Source organism: Typopeltis vanoorti, chromosome 16 (assembly GCF_054136105.1).
Source record: "Typopeltis vanoorti isolate ZY-2024b chromosome 16, IOZ_Tvanoo_1.0, whole genome shotgun sequence".
In the NCBI taxonomy this organism is placed as follows: domain Eukaryota; kingdom Metazoa; phylum Arthropoda; class Arachnida; order Uropygi; family Thelyphonidae; genus Typopeltis; species Typopeltis vanoorti.
In genome coordinates this window covers 81,576,476-81,596,849 of record NC_143564.1, presented here as the reverse complement: position 1 = coordinate 81,596,849, position 20,374 = coordinate 81,576,476, and the positions used below count along the sequence as shown (strand labels likewise).

At 34.5% G+C, this 20,374-nt stretch overlaps 1 protein-coding gene across 2 annotated transcripts in view; it reads right to left on the bottom strand.

Moving 5' to 3' along the window:
* Positions 1 to 20,374, bottom strand: part of Crag (DENN domain-containing protein Crag) — a 718,705-nt gene that overhangs the window by 112,104 nt on the left and 586,227 nt on the right. For both annotated transcript variants that reach the window (XM_090406570.1, XM_090406571.1), the window contains exon 27: positions 17,201 to 17,635. In XM_090406570.1, coding sequence (XP_090262696.1) covers positions 17,201 to 17,635 — 435 coding nt within the window. The remainder of the gene's footprint in view (positions 1 to 17,200; positions 17,636 to 20,374) is intronic.

Below are 20,374 nucleotides of genomic sequence, written 5' to 3'. Positions count from 1 at the left end.
ATCTGTTTGTGAAATTTCTACATTTGGATTTATAATTCTAACCAAATTATGCACATTTTGAATTTCCGCTTTTTTGTATCACCGTAGTTATCTTCATAAATTCTAGAAGGCTACAGTTTTTTCATGACACTCGACAGCGGTGATTCATGCCGACAATACAGTATGTACTGTACAGTATAAAAAAGCAAAAGCAAATGCACACAATAAATCAAAATAGGCCTACAGTATGACCGTACAATCGATAGTATAAAAAAACACACTGTACTGTAATAATAATAAAATAAATAATAATAGTTAAAATAATAATTATTAATTAAAAAGAATTGTATACAAAATAATAATACGTAATAAATAAAACTTTTTTTTCCCTTTCAAACCACAGTTCGGATTACTGGAGGGTTCGGACTAAAGAGGTTTGGATTAGTGAGATGCTGCTGTAGTTATTTTATTTATTTATCTATTTATTTATTTTTTTTGTTTTTCACTAGAGATCATTCCAGTAGAATAACCATTGATCAAATCATTGTCTCTTTGGCATACTGTGTGAAATGTAATCTAGCTTGTCTTGTCTCTGTATATATATATACAGGGTGTTCGGGATAAATTTGACAGTTTCGTAAGGAAAAAGAAAATCTTCTTTGTATCTATTAAATTTAATGAATTGACAAAAAAACATTACAGGCAGAGTTAATTACAATACTATCAACAAGATTTACTCAAAATAACCACCATTAGCATCGATCACAGCTTCAATTCTGCTTCGGAACCTCGAACAAGCTGATGCTACAGTCTCCCTGGGAAGGGCCGCAAAAACTGTTTTAATTTTATCCATTAACTGGGCTTTTGTATTACTGGAAGTGCGATTGGTGTCTTTTTCAACTGCGCCCCATACAAAATAATCCATGGGGTTAAGGTCTGGGGAGTTTGGAGGCCAAACATTTGGACTGGTGAAGTCGTAGAAATTTTCAGACAACCATTTTTGACTTTTCCCAGAGGTGTGGCAAGGGGCCGAATCCTGCTGCCATACATACGGCCTACCATTGGCTACCCTTGTTATCCAGGGCTTGACTACAGTTAGCAACTCCACGAACAAAGCCCGAATTCCAATGCCAGGGTTCTTCAACACCTGTTCCTGCAGATTTGCGAGGAATTCTGCTGTACGAACGCAATCAGATCGTCTGCTAGGGATCTTTCTTCTTGCTACATCCTCGTAGTCACCATTGCAAGTCTCTAGTTCATGCCTGATTGTTTTTACTGTATTCAGGGAGCATTGGGCAGCAGTCGTAATATCCTTATTTTGATGGCGGGCACGAATCATCATGATACAAGTTATTCTCTTCCATGATTCAGGTGGGTTCCAGCTATCCATCCTTTCTGACATCTTGTATGTGAATGAAGAAGGGTCCAAACTTTTAAATGAAGAGAAGTGTGTGTTAATACATGTAACTTACGGAAAAATATAATTAATTATAAATATGTCAAATTTATCCCGAACACCCTGTATATATGTGTGTGTGTGTGTGTGTGTGTGTGTATGTATACTACAGATGATGACCTTAATATGAAGGTCAAAATGTTGGAAATTTAAATAATTATTTCTAACACGGTTGTAGTCTCCATGAAATAAAAATGTTATACTGGATATTGAAAAAGCTTAGAAATGTAGGAAAAAGTACCACAGAAAAAATCAAAGATGATAAACGTGACATAAAATGACACCACCATAAACAACACAAAAGAACTTTGGGACACACGCTGTTCAATTGTAAAAGATGTAGGTTAGATGTTGACATGATGAGAGGATCTTTATAAGGGCCTTTTCATGTGAAGATGAGCTAGCAGGTCTTATGGAGGTAAGCAGGAATTCCTCCCCTTCTCTGTCTCTCTCTCTCTCTCTCACACACACACACACACACACACACCAGAAACTCAAGTTTTAATTCCCACATAAATCCATGTTCTATCTGATTTCGTGACTTTGTTTCTGCTTGACTGGTGTCACCACGATCACTTCAAGAGCTCGAAATTGCTCTCACAGAACAGTGGGGAAATATCCCACAAGAACTGTTTGATCACTTATCCGGTCCATGCAATCAAGATGTACCGCTGTTTTGGCTGTTAATGGAGACCATACACCCTATTAAAAATTAACAAAAGCATTTTTGCCTATTCTTGTTAAAACTATTTTACACTAAAATGTATAATTTGTTAAATTTGTAATAAATATCGATTATCGTAGACAGGCTTATATGTTGGTTATGCATTACTAAATCACTTAAAGAATTGACAACGTAGATACAAATATAAATTAAATTACACTTTAATAAATATTTCCAATATTTCGGCAACACAGTAACTTAGGATTCATTCTCAGTGGGGATATTTCCCCACTGAGAAATATCAGAAATATTTATTAAAGTGTAATTTAATTTATAATTGTATCTACATTGTCAATTCCTTAAGTGATTTAGTAATAAGTAAAATATCGATTATTTAAAATATCTCATCAATTACACCCTATCCATAAGTAAGAAATATTTATTCATGTATAAAGTACCCAATAGTTACAATTATTTGCAGAATTTTATAATTATCCGACAGAAACTAAAATATCCACTAATTGTTTTGAGCAGTGTATTTTCAGGACTGGGGCAACTCGTAGTATGACTTCACAGCACTTGCCTTAGTATCCCATAATGCAAAACACATCTCCTTGCAGACATGTATAATGCTATGCATTATGGGATAAATTATAAATTAAAGATACCAAGAAATTATATACTTGGTTTAATCCTTTATCCAAGTGTAAGCAAACAAAGTTTGCACCTGAAGTATTTTCAGGACTGGGGTGACTTGTGGTAAAGGTGGTATGACTTCACATAACTTGCCTTAGTATTCCATAATATTAAGTGCATCTCCTTGCAGACATGTATATAATGCTATAATAATAATAATTATAATTATTATTTGACACTTCCAGGCAGTCCAAGGACTCATCGAGGAAGGACACCTACACAACAACTTCGTCTCCACCATTCAATCACCAACTGACTGCAAGTACACCAACGCCATCTACCACCACTGGTATTTCCACAGACAATCACAAACATCCATACCCACGGCAGGATTTGAACCCACAGCCTTTGGGCTGGAGAGCAGATACGTTATCCATTTGGCCAACCAGGCCAGCATATAATGCTATGCATTATGGGAAGGGTTACTACCCAGACCGGTTTTGACTTTTATTGAAGTCTCTTCAGGGGGAGCCAGACCAAAAGGTGATACTAAGGTTGAAGTAATGCAAAAGTCATGTTTCTATATACAAGTTGCCAAAAGGTGTCTCACCTTATTATTAAATTACTCTGGATTAGGGAAGGATGTTAGAAGTTTTTTCACTTGGTTATACTATAAATTAAAGATACCAAGAAATTATATACTTGGCAACTCGTATATGGAAATATGACTTCTGCATTACTTCAACTTTAGTATCACATTTGGGTCTGGCTCCCACTGAAGAAACCTCAATAAAGATTGAAATCAGTCTGGGTAATGACCCTTCCCATAATGCATAGCATTATACATGTCTGCAATGAGATGTGCTTTGCATTATGGGATACTAAGGCAAGCAATGTGAAGTCATACCACCTTTACAACTAGTTGCACAAGTCCTGAAAATACTTCAGGTGCAAACTTCGTTTGCTTACACTTAGATAAAGGATTAAACCAAGTATATAATTTCTTGGTATCTTTAAATTTATAAACCATTGAGAGATGGTAAAATTATTCAAGTGGAATGCAATCAAGAGAATTCTGGATGATTGGAGTAGAGCTCTCATAGTATCTTTCTCTAAAAGAAAAGGGAAATAAAACAAAAATTGCAAAGGAACTTCCCAATTGAGTGTTTCAAGTAAGATTTATTCTAACATATTTGAGAATATGCTATGGAATTGAGGTAAACTTGGGAAAGATAAATTTACTTTAATACTATAATAAGGAGCATCTGTATTTAGGTTTGTAGATCTGGTACACATCAAGTACCTAGAGAAATCTGTTCAAAATTATAATTACAAATATATGATACATAGAGAAACATTATACAGCACAAATTACAGCCAGCATGTGAGTTGTAAGTCAGCTTTTAGAATAGAAGACTGCATTGAAAGATTGTTTAAAGTAAGCACAGGTTTGAGACAAGGGTGCATTGTCTCCTGTTATTCATCATTTAAGCAATCTTTATGAAAGAAGGTAGAATCAAACTGATATCAAATTCTGAAATATTCAAGCCTGTTCTTTTATGCAGATGATAACCATATTTTTAAAGGAAATTACAATGCAGATTAATATATTAACTAAAATAAATTTAATTAATACTTCCAATATTTCAGCAAAGTCAATTGTCATCATCAGGAAACAAAAATATAATCTATGTACATATAGGCACAACACTAAGTAATGAAGGTGAATCATGTCAACTGAGAGTAAGCCTTAAAAATAAAAAATAATATAAAAAACCTCTTCGACGGCTTATGGACTATATAAAATTTAGCATACCTTCTCCACTCCATTAACTATAACAAACTCAGCTGCTTGAAACTGTCCCAAATTTGGGAAGCACTCATCCTCTGTCTTTAGCCCACAAGGGGATCACATATTTTGTCCTCTGATGATGGCATTTTAACTTTGCTGAAATATTTGAAATGTTTTATTTTATTTTCTTAAAAAAATACAGCTATGAACAGCTAATGTATAACCCCTACCCCCAGACTTATCCAGATGTTGTTAAACTCCTATATAAATCATCATGCCTCTTAGTAAAATAAATAACCCCTTCAGCAAATTTATATGAAAAATCAACAATGAAAAGACAAACTATGAAAATATTCAGGAGCATGGAAAACATCAAATACAGTCTCAATGGAGAACTTCAAGAACATGCAAAATATTTTAGGTACTATGTTAAGAAAAGATCATCATCAAATTCATGCCATGTACTCTCGAGGGATGTACAGAATATGAGAGAACTACATGAAAAATTTACATCATTACTAACTTGGTATCTCCAATTTTTCTCCAAATAATGTCTGTTACCTGACAAGACTCCAACATTATCAGATCTATCTTCTACTGAACTTTTTCCTGTATCAATCCACCTACAGAGAACACTTATTTTGATAATCTTTCCTCTCCCATTCTGTTTAAGTGCCCATACCATCTGAGATTAGCTCTGCTAAAGCATTCTCAGATGCTGACAATGTCAAATTATTTCCTAATATCCTCATTTTTAATATGATATTGCCATTGATGCCATATGTTCATGCCTCTAATCTTTCTCAGGACTCTCATACCTGCGGTCTCTAGTCTTTGGTCAAGTGTTTTACTTCTGACCCAGCTCTCAGATTCATAAGTTAAAATTGGTTTGAACACTCTCTTGTATACAGTGAATTTAGTATTTTACCTCCTTCACTAAAAATCAAGCCTAAGCAGCTGAAATGTTTTACTTGTTCTATAGATTCTCCATTCCCAATGGTTGATATTTTCAATGTTTCTGCCTATTTTCGTTGTCTTTGTCTTGTTACTGCTGACCTCCATACCATATCTATTAACAGTTATTCAATTTAGTCAGGTAATCTTGCAGACTTCAAGCAGATTTATTTAGAAGTATAACATAGTCTACATAAAGCAAAGAGCTCAGATTATCATCTCCAATTTTAGTAAAAGTTTTAATATCGCTTTCCTTGATAATGTGATCCATATAGATAATGAATAACAGAGGTGATAATGTATATCCTTGCCTGAAACCAGATTTAAATAGCAAACCATCTTCCTGAACTTCATTTCTAACTGCTGACTTACAACTCAAATAAAAATTAACTATTGCTTGATATAATACTCCATTGACACCATATAATTGTAGCAGTTTGAATAGCTTCTCCTTGGCACCTTGTCATATGCCTTTTCCAGATCTACAAAACTTAAATACAGATCTTTGTTATATTCCCATGATTTTTTAACTATTTGTCATAAAGTGAAAATCTGATCCTGACAGCATCAATTTGGCCTGAATCCAGTTGGTTCTTTACCAAGTTTTTCTTCAACAATCCTTCTCAACCATTTTTCAAGTATACTGGCGTAAATCTTACCAGGAACACTCAGTATAGTAAAACCTCTGTAATTCTCACATTCAGTTTTATCTACCTTTTTATATATGGGTACTATAAGAGAGCTACTCCAAACATCTGGAATTTGTCGCACCGTCATGGACTTCTAAACTACACAGCGCAACCAATGTAAGACTCTTATACCTCCATACTTCAGCATTTCTGGTTGAATATCATCTACTCCTGCTGCCTTTCCACATTTCAAGCCTTTGATGTCTTTTTCTACTTCAAGGATATGTATTCCTGACTGCATCCCTGGTCAGAGTTTTACCACTATGCTGTCATCACTGCTTGTTTCATTTAACAGCCTTTCAAAGTAATTACTCCTTACTTCAAGGATATCTTTTTCTCCAGTTTTCATGTCATCTTTTTCATCTCTACTTCTTTTTACAGTACTTGTTCGTCCATTTCTGAGCTTCTTCAACAACTTCCAGAATATCTTGCCACCACCACCCTCTTGATATTTATTTTCTAAGTTCTTACCAAAGTCTTCCAATGAATTTTGTTTAGCTAATTTTACACAGTGTTTAGCTTTCTTACATTTGTCTCTGTATTCCCTAAGAGCACAAGATGTCTTATTTGCCAGGAACTTTTGATATGCTTTCTTCTTTTCCTTCACTGCTTCTTTAACTTTCTGTGTCCGCCATGAAGTTCTGATTTTTCTATGCTTGCAGACAACCTCAGCACATGCCTCTCTGGCTGAATGAATTAGTGTTTTCTTCAGGGCTGTCACTGATTCTCCAAAGTTTGGTTCCTGCTCTCAAACTCTTTCATTTTTTCTTCAATAATCTTTGTGTATTTTAGTCTACAGTTCACATCTGAGAGCTGCTCAACTTTTATTCGCTTTAAAACTTTCTTACATGTTATTCTTTTCAATATGAAATTCAATTTTATCCTGTTCAAGACTAAATGGTGATCACTTCCAGTTTCAAATCCTCTGTACACTCTTGTGTCCTGCACCAGGGAGAATACATCACTGTCGACAATAACATAGTCAATGAGACTTTTCTTATTCCTTGCCTCTTCTCTCCATGTGAATTTGTGCACATTTTTATGTTGGAACATGGTGTTAGTAATAACCAGTCTATGTTTGAGCAGAAATCCAACAGATATTTGCCATTATTATTAGCTTCACTCTTTTCTCCAAATTTTCCCAAAATATTTTTATATATCTCACAATCATTTCCTACTCTGCTATTTAGATCCCCAACAAGTACCAACTTTTCCTTTTTCATTTTGTCAGTTGCTTTTTCTAAAGCATCAAAAAATTCCTCCACTTCTACCTTAGTAGAACCTTCTGTGGGACCATAGGCACGAATAAGTCTCATTGTCCAGTTCCCCATTCTCATATTTGCCCACATTACTCTACTTGAGACTGACTGCCATTCAAGAAGATTAGCCTCGTATTTTGTGTTGAATACTATGGCTACTCCTTCTTTTCCTTGATTGTCATTGACTGAATATAACATTTTGCATTTATTGCTCAGAAAGATCTCACCAGTTTTTGTCTTTTTTGTTTTAGTCACCCCTATTATGTCGATCTGGTACTTATCCAATTTCTCAGCTAGCTCCATTTCTTTGCCATTCAGGCTTCTTATGTTGATAGTACTGATCTTGAACTCAGGTGATGTTCAGTTGGGATGTGTTTCAGGATTTGTTCTAGTAGTCTGACTTTTCGTTGTTCACCCTGTTTTGCCTGTTTCCATGGCAAAAACAACGGAAGCCTTGTTTAACCAGGCGAAGCCCCAGCTAGCATGAAATTCTGTCATTTTGTACCATCATTTTTTATTTTGGTTTAAGCTAATAAGAATACAATTTGGTCGGCAAAATCCAAAATTGCCAACCCCCATCCTCATTCATTCAGTATCCAGGTATATACCAAACAGGGTGCATCACGAGAAGGTGAGGATTGGATATTAGGTTCGAAGCCCTGGTCAGTTCTCCACATTCCTTTAAAGGCTATGTGGAGGTCTCCTCTCAGTTATACAGCTTTGACCCTTAAGCACACAGCCCCCCCTTTAATAAAAGATGGCAAATGAAATTTGCCATATTTTATTAATAGATAACACAATGAAATACATAATAAAATGAAAGCTAGCATGGTGGGTAACCAGTTGAATAAATCATATAGAATGGAATAGTGGAGAGAAATTAGTCAAAACATTAAGTTCATACCATTTTTAACTTATGGATGAAAGTTAAGTTAGGAATAAAACAGTTGATCAGAGAGCGAACACATATGCCTGAGAGAAATTAGGGAAGTGAGCAGATGACAGGAATTTTGGAATCATGCTAAAAGTGATATATGAAGTTGATATTTTTAGCATTCAGAGTTAATCTGAGGCAGTTTGTTCACTTAAACATAAAATGAAAAGGTTAACAAAACAGATGTTTTGTGGAGGAAGGCAGGAGCAAACCTAGAGAATAACCAATATCTAAAAGTCTTCTAGCACTCTAGAAGACCAAAATGCCAGATGTATCCATACTATGTGATCTAATAAATGAGAACAAGTTAATTTCAAAGAAAATTACACATAGGAAGCAAGTAATAATGTAAACTTAATCATGCAGTACTGTCAGAGTATCTTATACACCTCATTAGGGTACATATCACAAAGTTGATGATTATTTTAAATGAGACAAAATGAGTTAATGCAGTAAGTACAACACTCATGGCTGATATGTAACAGCTCACTAGAATTGCCTCAGCAAGATTCTGATCATGCATTCAGGCAGTTTGAAGGTTTCCAGGAAAAAGAAAAGAAGGTGGTGAAAAACGTGTGTGTGGGGGGGGGAAAACAGCCTCCTATTCAGGAAAGACCAGAACATAACCCTAAAATTTTGCCTAATGATGTAGATGGAATGATCATTTCCTATTATTATACTACACATACAAACTAAGAAATGGTAAAACTGTGCCATGCAAATAGTTATCAAGAGAAGCAGTAAAACAAGCTGTGTTCCATTTTCTTTTCTGTTTGTTCAATAATTTATCAGCATAACTAATTCATCAGCAACACCATTAGAATGAACATCAGAAGATGGTAAAATAAGACAAAGTGAAAAATAATGATAATTAAAGCTCTAGTGCAGAACTGCATACTTGGGAAATAAATCTGGATTCATAAATTAACCCACCACAAATCTTCTATTCTGGCAAAATACTGAAACTGAAGAGTAATTTTGGGAAGCAATTACTACACAAATTCTTCTAAAGCTCACCACAAAAAGAGAGCCAGAGTACCTGATAAATACGAACTCCACACAGAAGGTACCATCCCCTCCTATGTAAAAAATTATTTTAAAACTATATTAAAAACCGAATCCTTGAAATTCATGCAATATAATTAGCCCTTATATTGTAACTATTTGCTAATGTATTCTAATTGTTGTTGATTGATTACATTAGACTTAATGTAATCATTGTTGATTACATTAAGTCTAATGTAATCGACAATGATCTCTCTCTCTCTCATTAAGAGAGGGAGAGAGAGAGAGATCATTGATTTTATAAGGTCCTATTTTCTTCCAGACAGGTGAATTATTAAAATTTACACACAAGTTATTTCACATGGGAAAAAAAGTGTGCACACACACACACACACAAGCAACTGGATGAGATGGCAGTGCCTACTCCTAACTATATATATATATATATATATATATATATATATATATATATATATATATATATATATGTCTCTACCCTATATATATAAAATGATAAGCCTTTTTATGTCGCGTTTTTTGAAATGCTTTGAAACTCAGGGGCTACCCTGAGTGTCGAGTCTTCAAAATTCGAGTCATCGGAATTCAAGGAGAACTGGCCTACCAGTCCGAAACTCGGGGGGGGGGGGGCACCATGGGCGCCAGAATCCCTCTTTCGTGTCTTCAAAATATATATATATATATATATATATGAAAGAAAAGACCAAGTACTCAACACAGCTATTAAAACCAGTAGGCTAGCTGTGCTATGCAGATATGCCCCATGGTCCAGACACATTATATACAGGTAACCCTCGTATAACGCAGTACTTATACAAAGTGGTCTACAAATTGTAGTATCCCTTGTTCAACGCGATTTCAATATAACAGGGTCTACAATTTCTGGTAACCCTTTATTTATTTTTGCATATTTTTCACTACGGGACTTAAAAAATCAAATTTTATCTTCGTTAAAATTGTGTCTGCCCATATCGCGCAAGTAGTTATAAGTATCGAATTTAGTTTTATTGTATCACTGAATAAGGTACTGTACAGAGTCTTTTACAGTCTGTGTCATTCTCAACAAACAGTGCAATTAGAGACAGATTTACAAAAATGGCGCTAACTAATAAATCACATGTCCCCTCTCACAGTAACTATGCTGTATAGATTTAAGCAAAACCATATGTTGCACCCAAACACAGTATCTAATTGAAAACTCTTGTCCAATTTTTCAATTACGAAATAAGTGTTTGTTTTATTGCATTTGAAATTCTCGATGTCATTATGACAGATCACAAAGGCTAACTTAAAAAAAAGACTACCAAGAATTGAAACATGCTATATAATGAATGTGAGAGTTCGCCTGGCAAGAAACCATAAAATTCAACCAAGGATTGAAACGTTTGTGAGTTGAGCCAGTCAGTAATGAGAAGTTCCATCGGAACAATAAATGTCACCCTGTTGTGAATGTGTTAAAACTAATAGTGAATGTTGTTATGACAGTTTCAGATGCTATGGAATTCGATTGAAGAGAATTAGCATTTCAACTCAACACTTGTCGGTTGTTTTTGTCTTTGGGTCATGGGATCTTTTGTTAATACCGCACCAATTATATGCATGTCTTTATAGCTGTTGTCTTGTGTAAAACAAAATTCAGTTTATACGTATTGTAACAATTAAAAAAAAACTTGAATAATTTATAAGCATATAAAAGGATATCACCTGTAAATCGTTGACATGCCAGCAAAATTCTCAGATGTGCCACCTCTGGCACGAGTGCCATAGGTTCGCCATCTAGGGTTTACTGTATGAAGTGTTTATTGTTAAAAATTGTCTTCGTTTTCTGCCAGGAAAGTGCATTTAAAATCATAAGTGTGTTATTCTCAAGCTGATTAGTTTATTTTCTGGTGAGTTACATACATATGTAATGTTTTTTTTATGTAAAAGTTTATTTTTATTCTAATGGCCACTAAAACTGCAACGAAAGGGAAAAAATCAACATTGAAGATGAAATTCATTTCTCTCAAAGAAAAAATTAAAATCTTGGATCGGTTGAAAATTGGAGAAAAATCAGGAGTTGTTGCAAGGACTCTGAATTTAAATGAATCAACAATTCGAACAATCAAACAAATTGAACATAAAATCCAAGAAAGTGTTATTGCTAGTCAACGGTAAGTGCAAAGCACGTTGCTCGTGTTCGCGATATTCTAATAGAAAAAATGGAGAAATCTCTAATGATTTCGATAGAAGATTGCACTCAAAAGAAAATTCCTTTGGATGGACACCTTATTAAACAAAAAGCTCTCAAAGTTTATAAACATTTAAAAGAACTCGATCAAGATTCTTCAGAAGAAATCTCTCAGCACGGGTTTTGTGCCAGTAAGGGTTGGTTCGAAAACTTTAAATAGCGGTTTTCTTTGTATAATCTTAAAATCCAGAGAGAATCAGCATCAGCAGATGTTGAAGCTACCCAGAAATACCCAGCAGAACTTTTAAAAATCATTAAAGGTGGTTACAGTGCAGACCAGGTGTTCAGTGCGGATGAATCTGGGTTATATTGGAAAAAAATGACAAAACGCACCTATATTTCGAAAAATGAAAGATCAGCTCCTGGATTCAAAGTTTCCAAAGATAGAATTACTCTACTGTTTTGTAGTAATGCATCAGGTGATTACATGACAAAACCAATGTTTATTAACCGATCTGCAAATCCTCGTGCGATGAAAGGGCTCAACAAGTCAATCGTACCTGTTTATTGGTGGGCCAACAAAAAACATGGGTTACAGTTAGCATGTTTGAAAATTGGTTTTTCAAGTGTTTTGTACCCATTGTAGAAAGTTACACAAAGAAAAAGAATATGGACTTCAAAAGTCTACTAATTTTAGATAACGCACCAGGCCACCCAACAAATTTAAACATCCGAATATTAAAATAACTTTTTTGCTGCCTAATACTACTTCACTTATTTAATCACTCGACCAAGGAATAATATCAACATCAAAGTCATATTATATTCGCCGAACATTTCAATTAATTTTAAAAAACTGGAATCTAATCCAAACATGATACTGCCTCAAGCATGGAAAGAGTTTTCAATACTGAATTGTGTAAAAATTATTTCTCTGTCCATTAAGGAATTACAACCCTCTACACTGAATGCTTATGGGAAAAAATAGGGCTTGAAGCTGTTCTGGAACAAAATTTCGTACCTCCAATGGATGGCATGTTGAGCTACGTCATATAATAAATGTCGCACACATTTTTGGTGGAGAGGGCTTTTGCGATATGATCGAAAATGAATTTAGTGAATTAATTGATGGGGAAACAGATTTAAATAAGGAGGAACTGGTACAATTAATAGATGACGTTGAACCAAATGGCCGGGAAAGTTCTGCCAAAGATTCTGATTGTGATGAATCCGTTAAAGAATTCAGTTTAAAGAAATTAGCAGAAGGATTGAACTTGGCAAGAAAGTTATTTTACGGATAATGATCCCTCAATGGAGAGCTCGGAAAAATTCACGAGATAATTGGATATTTGTTTAGTGCCATATTATGAACTTAATAAAAAATTGCAGCATAGTTTAAAGCAAAGTCTTATTACTGACTTCTTGATGACTAAACCAGCCGAAGTATGCAATGAGAATTATACAAATGATGTCCAAGGGATTTCAAGTGGTGATGACCTCCGGCCACTTAAAGAACATCTACGAAATGTTATTTCTGAAGACAGTGATGACGATTAAAATATGTGCTTTATTTTATTGTGTCTAAAACATTTATGCATTATGTGCAACGAAATTTATGTACAATTTGTAATTTTTATAATTTTATACTACGTATTTGTTTCATAGTTTATGTTTTCTTAACTTACATGAATTAAATAAAAATATTGTTTTTGTTGGATGTCATTGTTGTTTATATAATGTAAAAAAAAAAACAATTTCGGAACGTAACCCTACTTTTTCCATGTGATCTAAGTCTTGTATAATGTGATTTATATAACGGATTTCTATGGAACCTAACATCTGCGTTATATGAGGGTTACCTGTACATTAATGCATTTACACAGCCAACATTCGGAGGTGCATTTGACAAACAAAACTAATAATTTTCTACACCTAGATACATCAAGTTACACACCATTCAAATGGTTCACCATATTTTTATAGAAAGCCAACACACACTGAAAGGTTGCAGGGGTTGGACAAAATAATGCACACGCTTGTGAAACATACTGTATATACTTTTCTTTATGAGTATGGTGTTGGACCACCTTTTTGCCTTCAGTATAGCCTGGATTCTTCTTGGAATGGAACCAAATAAGTTTTCAGTAGTTTGTGAAATTTTGTACCATTCTTCTTGAAGAACATCTTCGAGTTGTTTGAAAGATGTTGGAGAAATTCATTACAGTAATTTATCCACAATTCCTAGTATCCGTTTCAGTTTCCTCTAGTGAGAGTTCACTAATAATACAATGTGATATAAAAACAAGGCTCTAAGTTAAAATAAAAATCATATATTCTCAAATTTTCACATTTGAAATTTCTTTCAACTCCAGAGCAGGCAACATTTAGCAAATAAGGGGTACTTAAGGGTCAAAGCTGTATAACTGAGAGGAGCCTCCACATAGCCTTTAAAGGAATGCAGAGAACCGACCAGGGCTTCTGACCTAATGTCCAATCCTCACCTTCTCGTGGTGCACCCTGTTGGGTATCTACCTGGATAATGAACGAACGAGGATGGGCTGGCAATTTGGGATTTAACTGACCAAATTGTATTCTTATTGGCTTAAACCAAAATAAAAAATGATGGTACAACATGACAGAATTTCATGCCAGCTGGGACATCGCCCGGTTAAACAAGGCTTCTGTTGTTTTTGCCAGGGAACCAGGACAAACAGTGAAAAGTCAGCTACTGGAACATATCCTAAAACTTACTGCAACTCCACATCAGAGTTCAAGATTGGTACTATCAACATAAGAAGCCTAAATGGCAAAGAAATGGAGCTAGCTGAAGAATTAGATAAGTACCAGATCGACATAATAGGGATGACTGAAGCAAAAAAGGCAAAAACGGGTGAGATCTTTCTGAGCAATAAATACAAAATGTTACACTCAGGAAATGACAATAAAGGAAAAGGAGTAGCCATAGTATTCAACACAAAATACGAGGCTAGTCTTCTTGAATGGCAGGCAGTCTCAAGTAGAGTGATGTGGGCAAATATCAGAATAGGGAATTGGACAATGAGACTTATTTGTGCCTATGGTCACACAGAAGGTTCTACTAAGGTAGAAGTGGAGGAATTTTTTGATGCTTTAGAAAAAGCAACTGACAAAATGAAAAAGGAAAAGTTGGTTCTTGTTGGGGATCTAAATAGCCGAGTAGGAAATGATTGTGAGACATACAAAAATATTTTGGGAAAATTTGGAGAAAAGAGCAAAGCTAATAATAATGTCAAATATCTGTTAGATTTCTGCTCAGGACATGGAATGGTTATTACTAACGCCATGTTCCAACATAAAAATGTGCACAAATTCACATGGAGAGAAGAGGCAAAGAATAAGACAAGTCTCATTGACTATGTTTTTGTTGATAGTGATGTTTTCTCCCTGGTGCAGGACACCAGAGTGTACAGAGGATTTGAAACTGGAAGTGATCACCATTTTGTCTTGAACAGGATAAAACTGAATTTCATATTGAAAAGAATAACATGTAAAAAAGTTTTAAAGCGAATAAAAGTTGAGCAGCTCTCAGATGTGAACTGTAGACTAAAATACACAAAGATTATTGAAGAAAAAATGAGAGTTTGAGAACAGGAACCAAAACTTGGAGATTCAGTGGCAAGCATTACAGAAAACCTTGACTGATTCAGCCAGAGAGGCATGTGGTGAGGTTGTCTGCAAGGATAGAAAAATCAGAACTCCATGGTGCACACAGGAAGTTAAAACACTCAACAGTCAGACAGTCAGGAATAGATATCCATACTTGAAATAGAAAAAGCCATCAAAGGATTGAAATGTGGAAAGGCAGCAGGAGTAGATGATATTCGACCAGAAATGCTGAAGTATGGTGGTATAAAAGTCTTACAGTGGCTGCACTGCATAGTTCAGAAGGCTTGGACAGAGGAGCAAATTCCTGATGATTGAAGTACAGCTCTCATAGCACCCATATATAAAAAGGGAAATAAAACTGAATGTGAGAATTACAGAGGAATTTCATTACTGAATGTTCCTGTTCAATTTCAATGTTCAATTTCATTACTGAATGTTCCTGGTAAGATATATGCAAGTATACTTGAGAAACGGTTGAGAAGACTTGTGGAAGAAAAGCTGGGTGAAGAACAAGCTGGATTCAGGCCAAATAGAGGCTGTCGGTTTCAGATCTTCGCTTTATGACAAATAATTGAGAAAGCATGGGAATATAACAATGATCTGTATTTAAGTTTTGTTGATCTGGAAAAGGCATATGATAAGTTGCCAAGAGAGAGAGAAGCTATTCAATATGCTACAGTTATATGGTGTCAATGGGGCATTATATCAAACAATACTTAGTCTTTATTTGAGTTGTAAGTCAGCAGTTAGAATTGAAGGAAGTACAGGAAGATGGTTTTATGTTAAATCTGGTGTGAGACAAGGATGCACATTATCCCCTCTGTTAATCATTATCTATATGGATCACATTATGAAGGAAAGTGGTATTAAACATGATATCAGAATTGGAGATGTTAATGTCAGCTCTTTGCTTTATGCGGACGATGTTATACTTCTAAATAAATCCACTACAAGTTTGCAAGATTCCCTGTCTAAACTGAATAACTGTTGTAATAGATATGGTATGAAGGTCAGCATTAAAAAGACAAAGACAATGAAAATATGTAGAATTGTTGAAAATGTCAACTGCATTGTGAATGGGGAACCTGTGGAACAAGTAAAACATTTCGGCTACTTAGGCACGATTTTTAGTGAAGATGGTAAATTAAATATGGAAATAGACAACAGAATCAACAAAGCTGGTATGGTAGGCAGTCAATTGAATAAATTCATATGGAATAAGAGAGAAATTAGTTGGAACACTAAATTAGCTATATACAAGACAGTGTTCAAACCAGTTTTAACTTATGGATCTGAGAGCTGGGTCAGAAGTAAAACACTTGACCAAAGACTAGAGACTGCAGATATGAGAGTCCTGAGAAAGATTAAAGGCGTGAACAGATGGCATCAATGGCAATATCATATTAAAAATGAGGATATTAGGAAAGAACTTGACATTGTCAGCATCTAGGAATGCATTAGCAGAGCTAATCTCAGGTGGTATGGTCACTTAAACAGAATGGGCGAGGAAAGATTAGCAAAGCAAGTTTTCTCTGCCAGGTTAGCAGGAAAACAACCCAGAGGAAGACCAAGATATAGGTGGATTGATACGGTACAAAATGCCTTAGATGATAGAAATATAAGAGTTGATAATGTTGGAGTCTTGACAAGTAACAGACTGATTTGGAGGAAAATTGTAGATAGGAAGTTAGTAATGACGTAAATTTTTCATGTAGTACTATCATATCCTGTACACCCCTTGAGGGTACATGTCAGGAATTTGATGATGATGCCAAAGTGAAGGAGGCACACAAAACAATATGCAAGCTATTTTTCCCCAAATAATTAAATAGAGAACTCTGACATCATCAAGACATCAAGAGCAAAAATATACTCAAACTGCACATTATTGATCTGCTACAACATAAATATCACAAGTTCACTGATGCCTCTATGAGATATTTCTGGATATACATAGTTTTTACTAAACTATATAATATAAAAAAAAATATATACTAACCAAAATATTATAAGGAGCACAGTTTACTGGGCTTTCTAGTTTAATGAGATCATCAGACTTGTTTGGAGGTGACATCAGGGACAAAGACAAATGCAGCTGACTTGATGTAGATCCCACTCCACTAGAACTGGAATGATTTGAATGACTCTGTTTCCATGGACTTCCATAAGGAGTCCCTGAATCACTGGCTAAACTTACATTATCTGGACTATCTTCAAATAAAATAAAAGCCTCATTACTTGAGTTATTGCCATTATTTTTAGCACAATTCCTTTCTCCAAGTATCTGTGTTTGAACAGGAGGAGGAGTAGGCATATTCTGTAAAACAGGTCCATCTGAATATTGTAGCTGAGAGTTTATAGGCACACTTCTTACACTTTCAGAAGAATGAGCAGGAGTAAGCAAAGATTCATTGGATCCTTCATTTCTCGAATCCTGAAATGAACAAATTTCACTATTAGCAATATTTTCTAATGATAGTATAAAATGCAACTGGATCCCACGTCCAGTTTTTAAATAAAACAGATCTCACTGCATACTGTAAAAATTTTGTCCAGTTACCCAAGTGAGAAATAACTTTAATTTTGATGGTTAGCATCATTCAGAACAACATTATACATTTGAAACAAAGATCACTATGTTTGTTTCAAGTGTATAATGTTGAAACAAACAAAGCTCACTATAATTCTCATATACACACACACAAACTATGCATAAAAACAAATGTACAGTCTGGAGGCACTCAAAGCTCATTGCTAATATTCTGCAGAAATTAGTTGAAGCTATGATGAATTAATCCGAGTGAAAATTATTCTGTAAACATTCTAGAATTTGGTTTACTCACCTATGTAACTAACTAATGTTAGGCATGGACAACTCATTCAGTTTTGATAGTGGTATAACTGCATACCTGATGAAATTAATTATCCTGTCAGAGGAACACTAACATAAACAAGTTAATCATGCATGATGTCTTCACACATTTTACTCTAGTTAGAATGGCATGTGCCATGTGAAGTCATGGGTTAACCCATCAATTACAGATTTTTTGTTTTCAAGACCACATCCTCAAAGTGCCAAATTATATATATATAATGAACTATCTACAAAAGGTAAAAACAGACCCTACCACCACCCAATAAAACATTACATATGGATGAGTTCCCAAAAAATAAAATTTTTATGATTATGAATATATGAAACAACAAAAAATAATTATGGATGAAAGGATAAAAATAGCTAATTATTTTCATAATTTGAAAGAAAATGAAGAGTATATTATTCTCAAATATCACTACTGTTTTTATCTAGAATTGCACTTACGTTTGTTGCAGGAATGTTGGTATTAACGTGAAAATGGAAAAATAAATACAATTAACAAAAATAATCATGCTAAACCAAAAACTGATGTTTATTTATTATTTCCCAGCTTTTGCATACATTATGCTTTTCAAAGAAATATACAAAAGACATTAAAAATTTAGAGGCAATCACAACATTCAATAATATAATACATTCAACAATTATATGCACATGTTAGCATCGTATGTGGGTGTTATTGTTGTGGTGAATAGCATAATATCTATCATATCCTAGGTCCATGTATCAAGATGCTTTAAAATCTCAGACCAGATTTAATATAAAAGAACTCCTTGATTTTTATGCTATGCATAAAAATCAAGGAGATCTTTTGTTCAATCTTTGGTTCAATCTAGAAAAATAACAATTTCCCAAGTGATTACTTTTCCCAATTTCTGTGCATATTATGTTGCTGTATTTAAAAATCACATCAAAATTCAATTATCCGCATCTCACTCTAGCATTTGCCAATGATAATCTAATCTCGCCATGAAGCATAACTATTGTTAATTTTACCTTTATGCTTTCCATAATTAAAATTATATTAATTGATAAATTAAATTTATCAATTTAATTTATCAAATTTTGTGACAATTAATCAAATACTTTAGTATTCAAAGCTATCCTAAAATTAATTGCATTGGACTAATTAAGATAAGTGCTGATGTGCTATGCATTCTTAAAACTTTAATACATCAATAAAAATGCAATCATACAGTCAAATTGATGTGAATTTTGTAGCACAGGTTGAATAAGCTACACTCAACCTAAATTGGCATGTGATGCCACTTGTTTTCACATTTATAAATATATTCATTTGGTAATAGGATCATAGTGTCTTGGCATAACATTGTCACAAAATGGACTGGGAAAAAAAAAAAGCAGAACACATCTTTGGTAGGTTTTACATGTAGATTTCTCCAAAACAAGATTTTAAAGACTTTTTTGTTGTTGTTGTTGTAGGGAAAATGTGGTGGTTAAGGCAGAGATAGCAAATCAAGGCTATTTTAATTTAATAATGTCTCATTTCTTTGATTTATCCCCACATGTTAGATATACAGTACAGTTATGACCCTTTATAGTCCTATGATCACCTTAGGTTTCCTTTGGCAGCTGTTGTCATGCTTTTCATAGTTCTAGATTTATACCGGTTTCGTTATAGGGGATCATTAGTGAGGAGTCGCTTAAATTCAGAGTTCCTAAGAAGGGCGTTGGAAGTTTTTTTCTTCCACTAGGTTAGACTATAATAAATTTAGTTTAATCCTTTATCCAATTGTAAGCAAATAAAGTTTGCACCTGAAGTATCTTCAGGACCAAGACAACTTGTGATAAAGGAGGACCAAGCTCTCATCACTCCTCCTATTAGTATCATCCATAATGCAAAGCACATCTCCTTGTGGACATGCATAATGCTATGCATTAAGGGAAGGGCCACTACCCAGACCAGTTTCGACCTTCATTGAGGTCCCGTCAGTGGGAGCCAGACCCAGAGGTGGTGATACTAAGGTGGAAGCAATGGAGAAGTGGCCCTTCCATTAATGCATAGCATCATACATGTCCGCAAGGAGATGTGCTTTGCATTATGGGAGATACTAAGACAAGAAGTGATGAGAGCTTGGTCCACCTTTACCACGAGCTGCCTCAGTCCTGAAGATACTTCATGTGCAAACTTTGTTTGCTTACACTTTCATAAAGGAATAAACTAAATTTATTATAGTCTAATTAAGTGGAAAAAAAAAACTTCCAAAATCTTTCTCTAAATCCAGAGTATTTTAATAATAAGGTGAGACACCTTTTGGCAAGTTGTATAGGTAA